The sequence below is a fragment of the Lonchura striata genome, chromosome 5, assembly GCF_050655825.1.
Source record: "Lonchura striata isolate lonStrDom1 chromosome 5, ASM5065582v1, whole genome shotgun sequence".
In the NCBI taxonomy this organism is placed as follows: domain Eukaryota; kingdom Metazoa; phylum Chordata; class Aves; order Passeriformes; family Estrildidae; genus Lonchura; species Lonchura striata.
This window is the reverse complement of record NC_140707.1, coordinates 25,885,781-25,899,205: the sequence shown is the minus strand read 5'-3', so window position 1 is coordinate 25,899,205 and position 13,425 is coordinate 25,885,781. Positions and strand designations below refer to the sequence as shown.

Here is a 13,425-nt window from a genome sequence, read left to right as displayed (position 1 = left end):
TATTTTAGAATAATGGTTTGTATTATTTCCATCCTAATAATAATTGAGGAATTTTTTATGCATAAGAGTTACAGCACTCTCATGTAAGAATGATCTCATACTTTTAGAAGGGCTACAGGCTTCTCATCATTGACACTTTATTTCTTAACATTTCTTCTCCAAGTATACTTCAGATGAGTTATTTACAAGCATGCCCTTGCCCATCACAGAATGCTGCAGCTCACTGGAGCCCCTTTTATGGCTCTGACCAAGATGAGGGCCCCATGAGTGGCACTGGAAATACTTTGGAAAAGTTCTCCAAGAAAAACTGAGACAATCAGAGGGTGAGGGAGGATCATCCTCTATTTGGCCACATAGCTGAGGCTTGTAAAGGGGTGATGGGGCAATTTGCCACCTGAAGGACAAGCCAAGACTGGTATTGGAAAACCATGTACCAACATGACTGGAAGCTGTGGCTTGAGGAAAGCCAAGCATATAATCCATAATGGGACTTACTGTACCACAGAGAAGGGGAACATTATTTCTTGTCTGTCTGGATAAATTGGATTAAACCACCCATCTCCTTTGTCCCTGTGTCTCAGAGACAGAATATGAGATGGAGCTGCACCATGGGGCTGGAAAAGAAAGCACTTGATGGAGATGACAAGACCTTTTTTGCTAATGTGTGTGATTGTCATGGCTTTAAGCTGGGCTTTGCCATTTTGTTACAAATTCTATTGCATTTTTCTCCCCAAATCTTTTCTCCTACCACTGCTAATTTACTCCATGCTGAAATGTAGTACAGAAAATATCTTGAATGCAAAAACAAGGCAGTATTTTCAACATTTTAATTTCTAAACCGAGCATAATTCTGGGCTTTTTCTCAACTGCTATGGCTACTAAGTTACTCAGAATCTTTAAGAACTAGTTTACACTGCTATAAAGCCACTAGCTCTGTATTTGTGGAATTACAGTAGAAATATTATTTATTGAGTTATCTGCATCCAACCAAATCCAGTGAAGCCCTCCAAGACTTGGGCAGACTAGGAGGAAGTTGTGTCTTGGCTCTCACCAAGAGACTTTGTACCAGATAATCTCCAGAGGTCCCTTGCAATCCCAACCATTCTGTGATCTTCAAACAGAACATGGTATTGGCACTTGCAGCTTTCTAGAGGCTTGGGGCTTGGCTATTCACCTCTCTAGTTGTTCACAGATTTACAGGATCCCTTCTTGCTTTGTCTGTACTCATTCTGCTCCAGTTTGACATACTGCTGTACATAGCCTGTTCTGACTGCTGCAGGCACATAACCAAGCCAAAAATTTACACCTGGCTCCTCTACTCCAGAATAAGCCCCATCCATAGAGGAACAGTTACACTCATAAGACAGTGCCTCGATTTTCTTTAACATTTTGGAGCCATTTGTCTGTATCTATTTCACAAGTGAGAAAGCAAATCCAGCTGCCACAGGGAAGGAGATATCTTGCTCCTGAGGTACAGAAAAACATCAGAAGCTTGTTGCACAGAGTTGGCCAGAGTTCATTGTTCTTAAACCTTGCACTGGTCCCAGAAAACAATGTGGAATATCCACTAATGCTCTTCTCTCTGCAAAGCCCACTAAATCAGCCTGCAATGAAAATGAGGATACAGACACCAGCTGAGTGCCAGCCTGCTGTGGGGATATGGCTCACACCCACTAGGCTGCAAAGTGCAGCTTTCCAGGAAAAGTGCTGTAAAAATAATACCCCAGCCATTCCACTGAGCAACACTTGAGCACAATTGTGTGCACTGGCCAAAAAAAGCTGGGCTGTTGTCCTCCACCCAGCCCTCCCATCAGCCTTGTACCATTTTGTGTCTGAGCTGCTCCTCCTGGCTTTTGGCATCCAGCATTGTGGATCCTGCCTTGGCTCTCCCCTACTGTGATAATAGCTCCCACCCCCAGTTGTGTGCCAAAAAATGTTTATTTGGCTTTGTTGCCATGTTTGCTGCCACTGCAAGCCCATGGCTCTTGTTTCTCACTGCCCAGAATATGTGGCTCTCTGCAAAGCTCTCAAGGTCTGCTCTCCTGCAGGAACAAACATGCTCCTAGGGGACAACCGATTGCCTGTTGCCATTTGTCAAGGAAGGTACTGGCTTGTACATGTCCCAGGTTGCTCCTGAATAAAATTCTGAAAGTAAGTGCTTGTTATGGAGGGTGCTGAAGAGTTACTGAATCGGCCAGTCAACCTGCCTGAAATACTGTGTTGGTGCAACATATCTTTGCAATTAATAGGAGGCTTTATGTTTGTGTTGGAGATGCCAAGGGCCAAGCATCCAAGGCAGATGGCTCCTGAACAGGCTCCACATGCTGCAGGAAATTCAGGGTGATAGATAAACCCTCCTCCCCTCAAGTGGAGACAAGACTGTAGAGGCTGCATCTAAAACAGATTTGTGAAATAGCAAATAAATCACCCAGAAGATGGTACGTGTTTTGCATGTGGGAGAAGCTGCATGCTGATAATCCTGTCTTCACCATGCTTATGCCATGCAATGAGTTTTGCCACAACTTTATTGCAGCTTCTGGCACTTCCAGGGCCTCTGTTTCTCCCACAAGGGTAATGCAGTGAAATTCAGCTCATGCTCAGCTGTTCAGTCAGACCTGTTTGCAAGGGGTCAAAAAATCATGGATTTGTCTAACAGGAGCCTCTGTTGTTCAGCACAAGCCAAAAGTAACAGGACTCTGCCTGAACACTTCCAGCCTGCAAAAGGATCATCCTCCCAGCTCAGACACATGAATGTCCAAGGCAGCTCTTCCATCCCCAGGGTCTCTTAAATTCCTGCAAAATAGGACTGATTTCTTGGCTTCCATCATTCCCCCCTCTACCCCAGCAGACTCAGTACCCTCTTCCCCACCTCAGTTAAGCAAAGTAAGGTCCAGCTGTACTTCCAAGCTTTGCTTCACAGCAGACCAACACAGGGTTGAGAGCTAGAAATACTTGACTTTTTCTTCTTAAGACCAAGCTGGGGATATTTGCCAGAAAAATGCAATTAAAAAATTGGCACAGGCCCTCACAGTTCTTGGGTGGTGAACTCAGATATATTGCTTCACAAATTCTTGGCATCAGAAAAGTAGTCCTTTGGTGGAGGCACAGAGGAGCAGGCAGTGGGTTAAGATCAATCAAACTGGCATCTAACAAGAGCCCCCATGCATGGCTGGGCTGCTACAGACACAGCTGCATGCAGGAAAAAGAACCACAACAAAACTTATTTTCACCACCAAGTCAAAGTGCTACCCAACTTGCAGTCACATTAACACTCAAGCGAATCTCCAGATTAACCATAGAGGGGATGAAAACCTGTCAGCACCAGGGTGCTTCCAGATGAGTGACTGCCCCTCAGATGTGCAGAGAAGGGAGGCAGCTTGCAGCAGAGGTTCCCTGCAGATGCCTGGCAGCAGGGCAATGTTTGCCTGTGCCAGGCTCTCCCAGGTGGAATGGCAGCTCGAGCCCCCGCAGCGAGGCAGCACGCCCGGGCACCGTGGGCACGGCACGGCCACCCAGCTGGGCAGCAAAAATGGGCTGGTTTGTGCCGGGAGAGCTGGGGAGCACTCATCCAGAGGCTCCTGTGCTGTGGCAGACACCACTTCTGCAGCGTAAGTAAAACTGCAGCCCCATCTTGTCAGCAGGTGCTTAAGGAAGAAGAATGTGAAACACGCTGCGTGCTGAGCAGCCGCACTGACCACACTCACAGGGCTGCTGACAGGCCAGGCTGCCTCAGCAGCCACTGTGACCTGGGAGCCCTTGGACATGGCAGCTCTTTGCTGCTACACCCGTGAGATAAAAAACATGCATCTGCAGACAGCCGGTATGTATAAAAGTCACAAAGGAAACTGGAGTCTTGCCCTCAAGACTCCTTGTAGGAGGCTCTAGAAATGTGAGGGAACAGTGCCTTAGGAGCCTAAAGTAGATGGAGGAGGTTCTGGAGCTAAGGAAATCACCCCACCACTCAGAGCACTGCTTGTGCCACAATTGCAAGAGGAGCCCACTCCTACTTCTTGCCTTTTAAACCATGACACTGCCCAAAGCTACCTTGAGACAACAGACCACAGTGTTCCCTCCAGCAGTTAAGGAAATTACAGTATCCATAAAAGTTATCTCCCATACTGAATAGAAGATGAAATTCTGTTAGATTGGCTAATGAGGTACACGACAGTGTCTCTGGGACTTTCCTAGTTAGCAGTAGTTAGCCCTATTGCTACCAGGCCAGGCAAAGTCAGGTACTGCTACACCCACCAATACCATACAAAGTCAGTGGCTACCTGCCCTTGGCTTTCTGGGACTGCAGGGAAGCTTTCAAGGTGGTGAAGCCTTTCTTTAGCCGATGTTAACTCATAAGAATTACAGACAAATACATTTAACCCTGAAGACTCAGCCTGGAAGTATGTATTTTTGCTAGAGTTTGTTTTTGGGGGGTGATTTTGGTTTTTTTTTCGATTACCAATCATATGTCCTGTCTACCAGACTGGCACAAGACCACAAGCAGGGCAATCTTAAAAACTTCTTAACCTGCAGTAGTAATGATTGACTCCACATCTGTAGCAATGCTATAGCTGTCAGCAGTTTTGGAGATCATGGTCAATAATGTGCCACTGCCAAGCACTAACAATACTAAACTAGTCAAGAATTCAAAAGCCTCTTCAAGCCTGCAGGGGCTGTCATAGACTAGTGCTTTCAGGATAGTTCAATGGCTCTCAGAAATGAAAGCAAAAATATAGGATTTGCCTGAAAGCATCTTATCTCAGAGCAAGGATTGCCTTCCCCCCCTGGGATTCCAGATCTTCTTTTTTGTGTAGCAGAAAGCAAGCCTCTCCAAACATTTCCTTTGCTGTAACTCTCACAAAAGAACCCCTTGCAGATGCTTAAAAACCTGAACCACAATGGGTCTGTCCTTTCACTTTGTTCATCAGAGATGCAGCGCTGCCCCAGCAAGGGCACATACCCTTCCTCTTGAATGAGGTCAGGTGGGGCCATATCCCACTGCTACTCTGGACATCAGGAGGAGGCTCTGGAGCCACAGGGAATTCAGGAGCCAGCACCCTGAAATGCACTGTTGGTACCTGTCCCAGGCAATTCCTCTCAGGATGGGAAGGGGCAATTATTTGGCCTGTCACACTAGAAGCCAGATAAAAAATTTCTTCTGCTTATAGAACAGTCTCCCCAGCTTATCCTGGGGAGGGCTTCCAGACTACAAGCACTTGTTCTCAGAAGACTTATCATTATTTGTATCACACTTCTCTGTGACAGGGAGTTCAGACCTCTGTTACCCAGAAAGAAGCAGTTTTAGGCAAGCACAACATGTAAGCTGCAAGTCCCAGAGCCACAGGAAAAAGCAGCACCCCACTTGCAGGGCCCATTGCTACAGACAAGTGTCACCCACTGACACCTGCCCCCAGAGCTGTGTGGCAAAACAGGAGCCTCTCTCCAGCCTCTGGTGCAGACCCAAAACAAAGTACCCCAGGAAGAGCTGTCAGTTCTTTCCTTGTCAGCACCAAGGGCAGGCTGAATCTCCAGGTAATAGCAGAGAGGGATCTGCAGAGAGGGTGCTTTGTTCCCAGGGCTGAAATCCCTCTCTAATAATTTTTGCACCCCACAACCCACTGCAACGTGTATGTGCTTGCTGGAGGGCCCCAGCCACTCTGTCATTTTGCTGTGGCAGCAGGGATGCACGGAAGGAAGAATGTGTACTCAGGGAAAATGGGCACTTGGCAAAGCTCTACCCTGGCCCATGCTGCTTTGCCACCAGGGATTGGGATTTGTGAGGGGAGGCCCTTCCATCCAGAAGCAACCTCTTCAGCAGAGCAATGTCATTTTACCTACAATCTGTGGGGAATAACATGGGTCTAAAGGAAGGGCATTGCAGGCACTGGTGCTGTGACAGCCCTCTGCAGGAAGAGCTAAAGAGGCAGTAGTGCAGCCCAGAAGGTAGGTGGCTCACAACAGGCTGTACAGCCCTACCAGCCATTGCCAAAGACATGCCAAGGGTGAAACCACCCCAGGCATTCAAAAGGCAATTCTGGCTCACACAGCAGACTGGTGCAAGCTTGGCAGAGGTGAGGCTTTTGCAAAAGGAACAGGAAGGAAGAACTGAAACAGGAGGGGAAGGCAGCTGCCAGTCTGGGAAAGCTGGCGCTCTGCACAAGAGACTTCTGCTGTATGAATCCTCACAAGGGGCTGCAATAATACCAAATAGGGCTGTGCTGAGAAGCCCAGGAGGGACTCCTCAGCTTGTCTTATGCCTATTAGGAAGCTGAATGAAAAGCTTTACTCTACCTGTGTATCATATCCTGCAGGTTGAAAGCTTGTGGAATACTGACATTAAAGAAAATCAGAAGGGAAAAATAGCAATGAATCCCAAGATGTGTATTTAGAGAGATGCTGCTGCAGCCCTCCTCAATGTTATCATGGGATCAATATGCTTAAGAGGCAGGAGAGTGTTAAAGTCAAACAATGATAGCAGAGCCACAGATTTTATTTCCAATATCTACTCTTGTGTCAAGATGCTGTGATCTGGTTAAGTCAGTATCAGACACAACTTACCTGAAGATAAATTGGATCTTCCCAGCCAGTCTCAACAGATGTGGAGTGGGCAGGTGCAAACACTAACCTGCACAAACACTAACCCACACACTCCCAGGACCTGCACTGATACACCAAGGCTTTTATTTGCAAAACCCCTGCTGTAATCCAGCTGCATAAACAAATGCAGACCACACTCACAAACAAGTGTGCAGCTGTTTACCAGGATTATGCCCTTTATATTGAGGGTGCAAATCCAGAGATGCAACCAAGCAAAGTGGAAACTTCAATTAAAACATCATTTAAGTGGTAACCTTGTCATCACACTCCTTTTTGTATCAGGGTTGCAGGGAAAAGCCACAAAATTTGCTTAGTTCCCCCTGCCATGGAGAGCAAGTCAGCACTGCTATCCATACTTTAACAAAATCAAAGACACAGGCAAATAGGGATACAGTAGATAACCCATGGCCTCAGCCCAGTTCTGCTGAAGCCATGGGTAACATGTAAATCTGAGGATCTGTCTAGTGTGCCTAGAATGTGCTGAAAAATGAGCAGCTGGCTTAAAGTCAAACTTCCCTCAGTCTCAAGCAATGATTCAGTCAGAGGCTACTTGCAACCAGCAGAAAGGCACTCATTTTGATATGAACAGGAAATTTACTGCCTGATGCCATATCTGCCTCCAAAGCTGGTATCTGGTGAGAAGGAAAACATGAAACTTTACCATTCATTCAAATTTGACAAAAGTCTCAAGGCCAATTCAGTAACAAGGGTCGTCTCATATTTCTCAGTTTTGGCAAGAATGTGTCTTTCAGAATCTACAGGAATTAGTTTTTGGGAGAAGACTAGGCTGCTGGTAGAAACAAGGCATTTCCATAGGATTGCAGGAAGGTGAATCAAAAGAGCCACTATCCTCACTAACAGGCAGATTTGCAATACAAGAGTCAGCCTTGCAACACTGACTTAACACAAGAGACACAAGTTACATTTCTTGAGAAATAAGAGAGAGAAACTGCAGAGGCTGCAGTGTGAGACCCTGGGCCCTGCTGGTATCTGAAATCCTTCCCAGCCCAGCACACCTGAAATCCTCAGGAAAGCTTTTGCCCAGCCCATCTACTGCTTTTCAGCTCTGGTGGTGTGTAAACACCTAGACACAGTTTCCTGCACTGTCACCTGGATACTTGTTCACTTCCAGCATTATTTGGAGGGATGGTCTAGACAGACACATTTGTCACACAGAAGCCTGTCATTAGCTGAAATGCTATTTAGATCATGGCAGTATAAGAAATGGATATAGGAAGGGCACAAGTGGGCTAGAAGAAGGAATAACCATCACCCTAAATTTGTGTATGTTGCAGTAAGCAAAATCTACATCTCTATTGTAATGACAAGTATACTGGGCATTGTGTGACATGAAGGACAGTAGAAAAACTAAGTGGTGATATAATAACCACTTGGGCCTCCAGGAGGGAAGTGAGTTATGTAATTAATAGTCTTTTTGCTGTTCAAGAGTTTCCACATGCTAGCAGAAGATGGGTTCTTGATGCCAGCTTTTTCTAAGAGTCTAATTTCACTGGAGTTATTATTTCCTCAGCACTATGAAGTTACCCACAGAGAAGATAACTTTGGCTCTTTGCTGCACACAGTGTATTTTGGATAGACATACTTGGACAGGAGAAGAGAAGGGAAGAAATGCATCTCTTTCCTTTCAGAGAAATTATGTGTAAGTACAGACTTCTGAGCTGCACCCACAATCTTAATGCTCAAAGCACACTTTGAACAACAAACATATGTGCCTCGAGTGATACACTTGGGTTAATGAAGCCTTTAATCCACAGCACTGCCTGCAGCAGTGATCAGCACTGCCTGCTTAATGCTCCCTCCCTTGGCACTGGGAAGAGTGTGAGAGAAGCCTGCACTTTGCAAGCTCCCCTAGCCCACCCTCCCCTAGCAACAGCTACAGCAAAGAATGTCAATGTCACAACAAGAATGCACGAGTTCAGTCTGAAAAAATAAATCGTGGCATGTAACACTATGCCTGGGCTTTAGCTGGCATAAATCAGCACCGCTTTTTCCTCAACAGGACCAAAGTTTTTAGGCTTCTTCCAAAAGGTGGGACTGACATAAATATTACTAAGATCCAGCTAAGCTTTGCTAAGGTGATGATTCCCTCCCTTCCTTCAGTGAGCTCAGATGCTTAGAAATATTTTCTATCTTTCATTTACATTGGCTTGGTTTTTATAGTAGTGCCATATTTCTATAATTGTCTATGCGGTATAAAAATGTGCATGTCTACAAGCCTCCTACATAATAAAATCCCAATTTATGATGCATTTAAGTAATGGGGGGAATTACAATGAAAGCATCCATGTTGCACAGAAACAGAGAATAAGCAAAATTAAGTATAAGAGTTACTTCTAACTTAGATGGTTGCTAACATTTCATTCATTAGTGCAGAAACAATACATCCTCTCTGTAAGAAGCAAAGGCTGAAATAGTTCCGGTGTGATCTGGCTTTCTTGTTTTCAGCAGAAGTTTGAGGATTACAGAGCACCCTTCCTAATAATAAACCTTTAAAGCTATGCTTCAACCTACTAACTGCTACAATTGCCCACAGTGCAGAGTATCTAAGCAACATGATTTACATCAGGTTTCCATACCCATCTGGATCAGTGTGGTTTGGCCCCTGTTCAGAAACACAGATGATACCCACCCAGTCCTCCAGCCCTATTCCATATTTCTTGCTGGTGAATATCTTTTGAGACTGTACCTTTCAGGTACTTTGCCCAGTTCTTGCAAATCACTTTTATACTCTGTCCCGGTGATATCCTGCATCTTTCCTGAGGGCTGACAAGGGCTGCTCTCAGGAGGGTGCTGCTACTTCCCACCCTGAAAGGACAGGGCTGAGGGCTCCACTTCCTTCATGTAGTCAAAACAACATACCCTTTCCCAACCCAGCTATCTCTGTTTAAAGATGCAAACATACCAGAGGAGAAAAGGGAAGGGATGGGGATTGTTAAGACATGGATTCTGGGCAATAATCTGTCCCACAGAGTGTTTCACCTGTCTCCTGAAGATAGGGCTGTGCTGGGTTGAGTACAAGTTAGGTGTGGAGGGAATGTTGTAGGGATGAGAGCCCCTAGTTCTAAAAGACACACTGATATCATCTATAACCCCCCCGCAAAGAGATGTACCCTCAGCCAATTAATATCTGTATTTCCCATGCCCTGTTTTCCTCAAAGTGCTGTGAAGCCCTACTCTAAGTTTAGTCCTAACTTTAGGGACAAAATAGGGTCCCTTTGAGCACTGAGCCTTATGTAAATGTCAGAATGACTGCATGTCTCCGGGCTCATCTCCTGCACACCTGTGGCTCCTACAGTCATGGTGCCTGCTGGGCAGAAAGGTCCTTAGGGCAAGAGCTATATCCCACAAACTCACACTAAAAACCACTTAGACAACAGTGTTGGGGGTGGGGGGAGCTGGACAAAAATCACTAATGAGTGCTCTTTTATTAAGGTGGGACCAGTGATGACTGAACAAAAATGGAATGAAATCTCACGTATCCATGAAGCAAATGTGCTATTTATCAATACTGTGCTTTAACTGCAGGCTCTCAGCCAACATGTCTTTATGCAGAAAAAACAGCTCTTAATCAGAGCAGTATAAAGAATAAAAATTTTGAAGCAGGACACTCCTGCTTGCCAGCAGAGTAAGCAGTGAAGCTTTCCTCCAAGGTGACTTCCAACCAGAGTGAGCATCACTCACCAGATGGAACAGGATGGCAGACAAATGCATCTTCCCTGCCACAGCCCAGCACCATGCAAGTCTAGACTCTAACATCAGCAGGGCTCCAGAGCTTTATCCCAACTGAGGACCTAGCACAATATGTTAAAAGGTACTTTGGCACCAGACTTGTTTATTTGTGGGCATGCTCCCCCGGCTCAGCACATATGATTTGTGCAGCATCAGAGACCACAGCCTGATGAGCTCTGCACAATGCTGTGGTCTCTCTGTGTGCACTGGGTGGACATTCCAAGCCCTCCAGGCAATGATGCACACCTGGCAGCCAGTACAAAAAAGCAGTCCTGGCTTGATCCTCTCCATGGACCATGCCTCCTTGTGTGGTTCCCTCCCACTATCAGATGTACAGCAGACTTAGAGCTCATTGGTTTTAACTCTTGTTAAAAGTGTCCTAAGGAAGGAAAGAGTGGCAGACACAGGAGAGCAGGTTGTGTGTAAGCAGCCAGAGCCACGTGCTGCAGTACTGTACAAAGGCCATCATTTTGAGCATGGCAAGAAAAATCCTGTCACTCTCATGTTTTCTTCTGGTGTTCTCCCCACTGAGGCTGATGCTGCAGTGTGCTGAGAGAGGACATACACTACAGACAAATCAATTCCTCTGGCTAATGTGATTATGCCTCAGGTGCTGCCCCTACGGAGAATTTCCCCATCATGTCATGGCAGTGATATCCATGCCAGCTCCAAAGACCCAGAGCAAAGGCAGTACAGCACAGAGATAAGGGCTGGGCCCCAAGGTGAGCACCCAGCTGTGGACAGACCAATGGTCACTGCCCTTCCCTTCAGCAAGAGACTTGCTGAAGGAAGCCCACCAGCTGTAGAACTATCCTGCTCCTCACCCTCAGCTGTGCAAGGGCCACACCACGCTCCTGGGCAGCACAGGCTGCTGTGTGACGCCGATTCCAGCCACCCTTCTGGGCCATGGGACAGCCAGCACGGAGCAGCACCTCCTTCAGAGCAACACTGACATGATAACCAGTGACAGAGAGGTGCAAAAAATTGCTCCTCAGAACACTGAAGGCTTGCAGCACTTCTCTTTGTGAGCTGTGTGAAAATCAGTCGTCCTCCCCTCTAACCTCCACAGCAACGGCAAATAATTGCTGCAGCTCTGGTCAAAGCTCCTGGTTTTATCATCCCTCCACCTCCCCATAGCTTCACACCTGCATTAGTTGCCTTTGGAGAAGTAAACTGTTCATATGTCAGGGATACAGCCAGAGCAAAAATGTGCTTTGTAACATGTCAGAAGTGCAAGTGAGAAAATAAGGTTTTTTTTCATTTTCCCCCCCAGTTTACCTTCCTAAAGTCTTCTGGTCTGAACTCTGTACACCCTTCCCAGCACGTACTTGTGTTTTAGTAATCTGCCTCAAAACTCAGTTGAAATAACACTCTGTAAGACCGCCCCAGATGCACTATCACAACAACCAAGTACTGCCTTCTGCAAACTGTGAAACAAATCCTGTCAGTTTCTGAGCCATTCCAGTACTTTCCCAACATGAGATTTTTACTTCCAAGATACACATACACAACTCATTATAACCAAAAGCATTACTGAAGGACAAATTTAGTTTATGGCATGGAAGTACAAAGATACCACACCTTTTTTAACTATTTTGGAAAACCACCCCAAAAAAGTTTGGCACTAGAAAGTTATAATTTCCAAGCTACTTCCCTCTGTCTCTAGAGATAAAAGTCATCCCCAGGCTGCTGATGAACTTACCAGGTACATGTTGATAACCGGGGGAAAAGTCATCCACACTGTCAGACAATACAGCCTGCAGTGCAGAACTGGCAAAGCAATTTAAAAGTTTTGAACGCCAGCTTTGTGAGTTAAGATCAGGACAAGATTTCTACCTGCCAGAGAGTATGCAATAGCCTGGCCCTTAACCAAAGTATTTCAAAACAAGAAGAGAACGGATCCACAGGGAACAAGGATACCAGCAGTAGGTCTCCAGCACTGCAGCAAAGCACCAGGAAACTTTCCCAGCAACAGTTATCCTTACAGCATGTGTTAAGTCTGCTGGGGTATTCCAACAAATCCCTCACTTTCTAGAAAGGGGAACATGCAAAGCAGCATGTCTAACAGTGCAGCTTCTCTGCTGTTCTGGCAGCTCTTTCAGCATTGAAACAGCCAGCCCCTGTTCACCTGCAGGGGCAGCTCCTCGTATTGCTGGCACAAGCCACAGCTCCTTCAGTTACCAGCTTGGTTCCATCAATCCAAGAGTTCTACTGCACACATCACCTACTGAGAATAACAGCAGCGGGTTGCTGCCTTATTGCTGGTTACGTTAATTAAGCATCGTGACACCCCATGAGACAGGCAGGTGACACCAATCCCAATCGTGTCGTTAAGTGATGGAAGTGCCAGACTGACTTGCAGACGAGACCAGGTCTCAGGTCACCCAACCCATGGTAAAGGTCTGCACCACACGGGAGTCAACACACGCCTGAGCCCAAACCAGGACCCGGACAGCAAAGCACCTCCGGATGGCGTGGCAGAGGTGCCAGCGAGGGCAAGGGAGGCCGCGGGGACAGGAGGATGCTGCCGGGCACTGCCGCGACGCGAGCCCGGGGCAGCTGGGGCAGCTCCGCTCTGAGCAGATGCAGCGCACGTAGAGCAGACGTACCGTGGTTGTTTTTAAAAACACACACGACAAGAGGAGGACGCAGCGGAGAGCCGCCCGGGCAGGCGCACCGCTGGAGCAACAGCTGCCGGGGGAGGCCGGGGTGAGCATCGCGGGGATCGGGGGTGGCGGGAGGAGAGGAGCGCCCGCCGCGCTGGGGGACAGCGCCGGGAGCGGGTGGGAGGCACCGGCCGGGAGCGGGGCCAGCGCCGGGAGCGGGTGGGAGGCACCGGCCGGGAGCGGGGACAGCGCCGGGAGCTGTGGGAAGGGGCGCGGGCCCCGCCGCCCCGCCCGCCGCGCGGCCCGCACTCACCACGGTGACGGGGGACACCATGTCGGCGGCGGGGCGCTGCTGCCGTGGCCGCTGTCGCTGTGGCCGCTGCCCAGCCCGCTGCCCTGCCCGCTGCCGGGCCGCTTTTTAGGCGGCGCTCACGTCACGGCAGCGGGGCCCCCGCGGCGAATGCGCTGCGGGGACGAG

At 47.6% G+C, this 13,425-nt stretch overlaps 1 protein-coding gene across 3 annotated transcripts in view; it reads right to left on the bottom strand.

The window, feature by feature from the left end:
• TMEM86A (transmembrane protein 86A) overlaps positions 1–13,425 on the bottom strand; it is a 25,810-nt gene extending 12,385 nt beyond the window's left edge. The window contains exon 1 of one of the 3 annotated variants that reach the window (XM_021525652.3): positions 13,261–13,425. In XM_021525652.3, coding sequence (XP_021381327.1) covers positions 13,261–13,281 — 21 coding nt within the window. In that variant the 5' untranslated portion in view covers positions 13,282–13,425. Of the gene's footprint in view, positions 1–12,950; positions 13,150–13,260 lie in introns of those variants that run through there. The other 2 variants (XM_085581483.1, XM_085581482.1) reach the window with 2 other exon arrangements.